This window comes from Arachis duranensis, chromosome 5, assembly GCF_000817695.3.
Source record: "Arachis duranensis cultivar V14167 chromosome 5, aradu.V14167.gnm2.J7QH, whole genome shotgun sequence".
Lineage (NCBI taxonomy): Eukaryota > Viridiplantae > Streptophyta > Magnoliopsida > Fabales > Fabaceae > Arachis > Arachis duranensis.
This window is the reverse complement of record NC_029776.3, coordinates 29,937,786-29,944,455: the sequence shown is the minus strand read 5'-3', so window position 1 is coordinate 29,944,455 and position 6,670 is coordinate 29,937,786. Positions and strand designations below refer to the sequence as shown.

The window sequence follows — 6,670 nt, the reverse complement described above, 5'->3', positions numbered from 1 at the left end:
CTCCATTCATTCTCTCACTCCTTCCAACTCGCCACACTCCTTTCCCATTTACACGAGCCGCCACTACTCTCCCCTTCTCTCTTCTACTTCGCCACCGTTCCGTCCACTCTTCCCTCCGTTTCCAAATCTCCTTTAAGTCCCCATCCTCTACTCTTCACGAGGCTGACGAAGACGAAGAAGGCGAACAAGATTTTGAAGAAAATGAAGAAGATGATGAATTCGAATACGACGACGACGAAGATGTTGCTGCTGATGAATACGACGACGTTTCGAGCGAGGCGTACGATGGCGCCGTTTCCGACGAAGGCGAGGAAGCGTTCGAGGCTGCTAGACTTGGCAACGATGGAACGTTCAAGTGGCAGAGAGTTGAGAAGCTCTGCAAAGAGGTCAGGGAGTTCGGCTCCGATATCATCGACGTCGACGAGCTTGCCTCCGTTTACGATTTCCGAATCGATAAGTTTCAGGTTCAGTTTTCTCTTCTTTCTCATTTCGAAATTCGTTCGGAGAATTTTTGTTACTCGAAGTGAAGTTTTTGCTGGCTGTTTTTTTTTATTCGTCTCTGGCTTTTTCCTTCAGCGGCTGGCAATACAAGCTTTTCTAAGAGGCTCATCGGTTGTGGTGTCGGCTCCAACGAGCAGCGGGAAGACTCTGATAGCGGAATCTGCGGCGGTTGCCACTGTTGCCAGGGGACCAATCAGAAGTTCCGAGAATTTCGGTATGCAGTAATTTTGAGAAATGGAAGTTCAATGCTTCTAAATTTGACTTTCCTATTTTGCAGCGTGTGAGAGAGTTGCTGTTGCCTTATCTTTTTGTCATTTTCGTTACAAAGCTGAATCGTTGCTGATGCTTTTGTTGTGGATATCCAGGGAGACTTTTGGAGACAACAATGTTGGCCTTCTTACAGGAGATTCCGCTGTCAACAGGGATGCTCAAGTCTTGATTATGACCACAGAGATTTTGCGCAACATGCTATATCAGAGGTACATAATTGCAAAAGTTTAATTTATATGGAATGTTAGTGTAAGACTCTTCTACATTGGCATCCAATCAAGTGCTACTTCTCATACTATAGCAAGAACCTCTTTTTGGGTTTGCTTAGGCCTTTTTTTCCTTCTTTTATTTGCCTTATGCTATTTTCTTCACTTCTGGAGTTCACCAAAGACTAAACTCAACATAGAGTTCTGATACCATGTCATGAAACCAATCATCTCAAAATTTAAGGTGATAGGAGAAGGCAATATTAATGGTTATATCTCTAATAACTTTCACGTTGTGCAGTGAAGCTGTGAGTTGGGGCTTTATGTTGAATAGGCCTTGTCTTACTGTTAATTACCCCTTTGGATACGTTTATTAGAGAAGATAATTTATTCTCCTTTTTTTCCCTGGAAATCCAAAATGGTTCATTTCAGTGGGTTAGAAGTCGAGCCTAACTGAAAAATGGAGTTGCTTGTTATGTTAAAGCATAGTCACATAACTTGTTCAGAGAATAATTTTGGTATATGTTGTCTTAAGCTTTGGTATATGTTGTCTTAAGCTAGGAGGACTTCAGCTACCAGTTACTGGCTTTATGTATTTGATCTTAAAATTTGATTATGACTAGATTATTTTTCTCACCTAAGGTCCAATTGTTTGCATAAATATTATTGAACCCTACCATTTCGTCCGAATTATAACATTTATAAAGCTTCTCTTCTCCATTGTGATTTTGGTATTTGAGCTCATCTATTGTGGACATCAATCATAGATAACTTGTTTTTTCATGCAGTGTTGGTAATATTTCTTCAGGAGGTGGACTTCTCCATGTTGATGTGATCGTTTTGGATGAAGTTCATTACCTTAGTGACATATCTCGTGGTACAGTTTGGGAAGAAATTGTAAGCAAATTTTGTTTTTTTCTTTGGCTAATACTTAGCATAGTCAGCTTCTCTTAATTATAAATACTTATGCAATCAAATACTGCAGGTTATTTATTGCCCTAAAGAAGTTCAACTAATTTGTTTGTCAGCAACTGTTGCAAATCCTGATGAGTTGGCTGGCTGGATTGGCCAGGTACTTGCACTGGCTGGGTTTCTATATCTGTAAAATGATTCAGTCCGACTTAGTAGATTCTTGCCCCCCTTCTCTCGCTCACCCACTTACACATACACATACAAAGGAGTTCAGTTTTAGAGTGATAAGAAAGAAAGAAAGGAAGAAAGAAGCAAATAGACAGTGAAATTTCAAATGGGTTTGAAAAGCTTCATTAAATACCAAGCATTTTAACATCCTATAAACAATTACGTAACCATGGGAGGTCTTCCCCCCTGTTCTTGGACATGAAAGGTTTTTTTGTAACTAGCATGAAATATCGAAAAACATGTGACAGTGCATTTCAAATTTACCTAAATTCAGTTTCTAGGGAATTTTGCAGGTTGATCATCTTGATGTACTTATGGAAGTTCGGGATTTGAAGAGTGTTTGGGTGTTAGATCTTGCCTATACTGATGTTCAATGATTTCAATCTTTTGTTCTAAGTATGGGTCCTGATGGTTATAGGATTCCTGGATTTAGCTTTTATCTACCCAAAATTTTCTGTACTGTTTTCTATGACGTGAATGGAATTAAGTATGTGGGTCAGTGTATCCTTGCATTTTATTTAGTGGTTTCTGCAAGAGCGATCTTACAATGAGGATAACTGTTTGGCTTTCAGATTCATGGTTCAACAGAGTTGGTAACATCATCAAAACGCCCAGTTCCACTAACTTGGCATTTCTCTTTGAAAAATTCCTTATTGCCACTTCTTGATGAGAAAGGAACACGCATGAACAGGTCTGGTCAGGGACCCTTACTGCATTTATTTAGTTTTGTTAATCGTTTCTGACATTGCTATAGATTATTCATTATTCAACATGTTAAACAACTTGGTGCCAAAGATTATAACATTTTTATTAGTGAATCGGATAAAAGTGGAAACTTAGTTTCTTCCTTTATTTAAAGCAGGAAGCTGTCTCTCAATTATTTACAACTTCAAGGTGCAGGGGTCAAATCTTACAATGATGATTGGCCTAGAAGAAAGAATTCCCGGAGACGAGGAACGAGGTACGATAGTGATGGTAGCACACTGGAAAATCGTTCTCTTTCAAAGAATAATATAAATGCAATTCGTCGTTCACAGGTAAGCCTTCTGAAAAAAATTTCAGATGATGCTTCATACTTTTTGGTTATCACTTTAGCCGTATTTTCCCTACCTTCAAAAATCATGATGCTGAAACTGCTATGGATAGATCTTGATGTCCAATAAGTGTTCATGAATAATAAATAGGGAGTTTGAGTTCTAAGACACACTTAGGGTATAAGTGCAAAAACTTTATTAAGACCAACAAAAAAGACTGAATGAACTTGTTTATAATAGTAAGTAGGGTAAAGTATGTTTTTTGTCCTTGAAGTTTGGCAAAAATGTTAAAAATACCCCTAAGTTTTGTGTTGTTTCAATTTTGTCCCAGAAATTTTCAATTTGCATCAAATATACCCTGGACGGCTAAATTTTCAAAAAATTTAAGACCAATCTAACAATAATGCATGAAAATTATGCTTGATTTGCTTGTGTTGAGAGTTGTTCTTATGAAATTATTGTTGAATTGGTCTTAAATTTTTTGAAAAATTAGCCGTGAGGGTTATATTTGATGCAAATCGAAAACTTTTGGGACAAAATTAAAACAAAATAAAACTTAGGGATATTTTTTAAACTTTTGTCAAATTTCAGGGACAAAAAGTATACTTTATCCTAGTAAGTATATTCTTCAAAATGGAGTATTAATCATTTCACTTGTTTTCCAGGTTCCTCAAATAATTGATACTCTATGGCAACTTCAGTCTAGGGATATGCTGCCAGCTATATGGTTTATATTTAGCAGAAAGGGCTGTGATGCAGCTGTGCAATATGTTGAAAATTGCAATCTTTTAGATGAGTGTGAAACAAGTGAGGTTGAACTTGCCTTGAAGAGGTTCCGCATTCAATATCCTGATGCTGTCAGAGAAACCGCTGTGAAAGGACTTCTGCAAGGAGTTGCTGCACATCATGCGGGTTGTCTTCCCTTGTGGAAAGCTTTCATTGAAGAATTGTTTCAAAGAGGGCTTGTCAAGGTTGTTTTTGCTACAGAAACACTGGCTGCAGGAATCAACATGCCAGCTAGAACTGCTGTTATTTCATCCCTCAGCAAAAGAGGTGATAGTGGACGTGTCCAGTTAAGCACAAATGAACTGCTTCAGATGGCTGGGCGTGCTGGGCGAAGGGGCATTGATGAAAGTGGTCATGTGGTGCTCATACAGACACCTAATGAGGGTGCTGAAGAGTGCTGCAAGGTGCTGTTTGCTGGACTTGAGCCCCTAGTCTCACAATTTACTGCTTCGTTTGGAATGGTTTTAAATCTTCTTGCAGGTGTGAAAGCCATTCATAGGTCAAATGAGTCAGATGATGGGAGACCTTCATCAGGGAGAACTTTGGAAGAAGCTAGGAAGTTAGTTGAGCAGAGTTTTGGAAATTACGTTAGTAGCAATGTTATGCTGGCTGCTAAAGAGGAAATTAATAAAATTGAGAAAGAAATTGAGATTCTGATGTCAGAAATAACTGATGAAGCCATAGATAAAAGAAGCAGGAAAGCTTTATCACAGCGACAATATAAGGAGATTGCAGAATTGCAGGAGCAGTTAAGGGCAGAAAAACGTGTTCGGGCTGAACTGCGTAAACAGATGGAAGCAACAAGAATATCTGCTCTAAAACCTTTGTTGGAAGACCCTGAAAATGGACATCTACCATTTTTGTGCTTGCAGTACACAGATTCTGAAGGAACTCAACATTCACTGCCTGCTGTGTTTCTGGGGAAGGTTGACTCACTTAATGCTTCAAAACTTAAGAACTTGGTATCTTCTGCTGATTCTTTTGCACTAAATTTAGGTGATGCGGAACCAACCATTACTGATTCAGTATTGGATGATGGCCTTGAACCATCATACCATGTGGCTCTTGGTTCTGATAACTCTTGGTATCTATTTACAGAAAAGTGGATTAAAACAGTATATGGGACTGGCTTTCCTAACGTTCCATTGGCTCAAGGGGATGCTCTACCACGAGAAATTATGAGCACTCTCCTTGATAAGGAGGACATGAAGTGGGATAATCTTGCGCAATCTGCCTATGGTGGTTTATGGTTCATGGAAGGCTCTTTAGATACATGGTCTTGGAGTCTGAATGTTCCTGTTTTGAGTAGCTTCTCTGAAAATGATGAGCTACTGCTAAAATCTCAAGCCTACAGAGATGCTGTAGACCGTTACAAGGATCAAAGAAATAAAGTTTCACGCTTGAAGAAAAAGATTTCTCGTACAGAAGGCTACAAAGAATACAGTAAAGTCATAGACGCAGTCAAGTTTACGGAGGAGAAAATCAAGCGCTTGCAGAATAGATCAAAACGTCTAACTAATCGAATAGAACAAATTGAACCCTCCGGATGGAAGGAGTTTATGCAGGTTAGCAATGTCATACATGAAACCAGAGCATTGGACAAAAACACGCAGGTCATATTTCCACTTGGGGAAACTGCAGCAGCAATCCGAGGAGAAAACGAGCTTTGGCTTGCAATGGTTCTTCGCAGCAAAATTCTTCTAGAGCTAAAACCTCCACAACTTGCTGCAGTTTGTGCAAGCTTGGTCTCTGAGGGTATCAAACTCCGACCATGGAAGAATAACAGTTACATTTACGAGCCAACCACAACAGTTATGAATGTCATAAAGTTATTGGATGAACAAAGAAGTGCCCTGTTGACCATTCAGGAGAAACATGGGGTGATGATACCTTGCTGTTTGGATAGCCAGTTTTGCGGTATGGTTGAAGCATGGGCTTCTGGGTTGACTTGGAGAGAGATAATGATGGATTGTGCAATGGACGAAGGCGATCTTGCTCGCCTCCTACGTAGGACTATTGATCTGCTAGCTCAGATTCCAAAATTGGCAGACATTGATCCTTTGTTGCAGCGCAATGCAAAGGCTGCATATGATGCCATGGACCGGCCGCCAATTAGTGAGCTTGCCGGGTAGTCTGTCTGTCTCTTGCTTCTTTTCTGGTGTATCATTCATTTGTAAATATTGTATGATTATTGATTAATTCCAAAGATTATTCTTATGATATCAATATAGATTCATAAGTGTACTAGTTAGTTTTGATCAATGGGAAGTCAACTAGGATTCGAGACGAACTTTATTTAAAACGCAGGAAGTTCGAAAGGTTAGCAGTCAATTTGATTGGTAGGGGACTAAATCTCTAAAATAGTCCTTTAAAATTCATGGTTTTTATCATTTTAGTCTTTCAAATTTAAAATTTACTATACTTATATTCGAGATCAAGCTCTAGGCACTATATTCATTCTTAAACTCTCTCTGGCAGTGAATAATGATGCTTTGAAATTCAAATTAAAACATTTTTTGTTAATACAATTTTTTTTTAAATACGACATCTTTTGATTATATTAAATACAAAAATATCAAATATTTTAACTTTAAATTTTTTGTAAAATAATCTCTAATAATTTTATTGATTATTATTATTATTATTATTATTATTATTATTATTATTATTATTATTGAGTGACTATGTATATATATATATATATCCTTTTTATATTAGAAATACATACATAAC

The 6,670-nt window shown here is 38.0% G+C and overlaps 1 protein-coding gene across 1 annotated transcript; it reads left to right on the top strand.

Annotated features, from left to right (window-relative positions):
* Window positions 1–5: 5 nt before the first annotated feature.
* LOC107488996 (DExH-box ATP-dependent RNA helicase DExH15 chloroplastic) lies at window positions 6–6,227 on the top strand (the record flags this gene model as incomplete). The annotated part of the gene is given in 9 exon segments (XM_016109779.3): window positions 6–464; window positions 577–688; window positions 691–715; window positions 867–980; window positions 1,766–1,874; window positions 1,963–2,049; window positions 2,690–2,808; window positions 2,980–3,154; window positions 3,817–6,227. Coding segments are annotated over 9 exon segments (3,453 nt in total), but the record flags the coding sequence as incomplete, so codon positions are not given.
* Window positions 6,228–6,670: the final 443 nt, after the last annotated feature.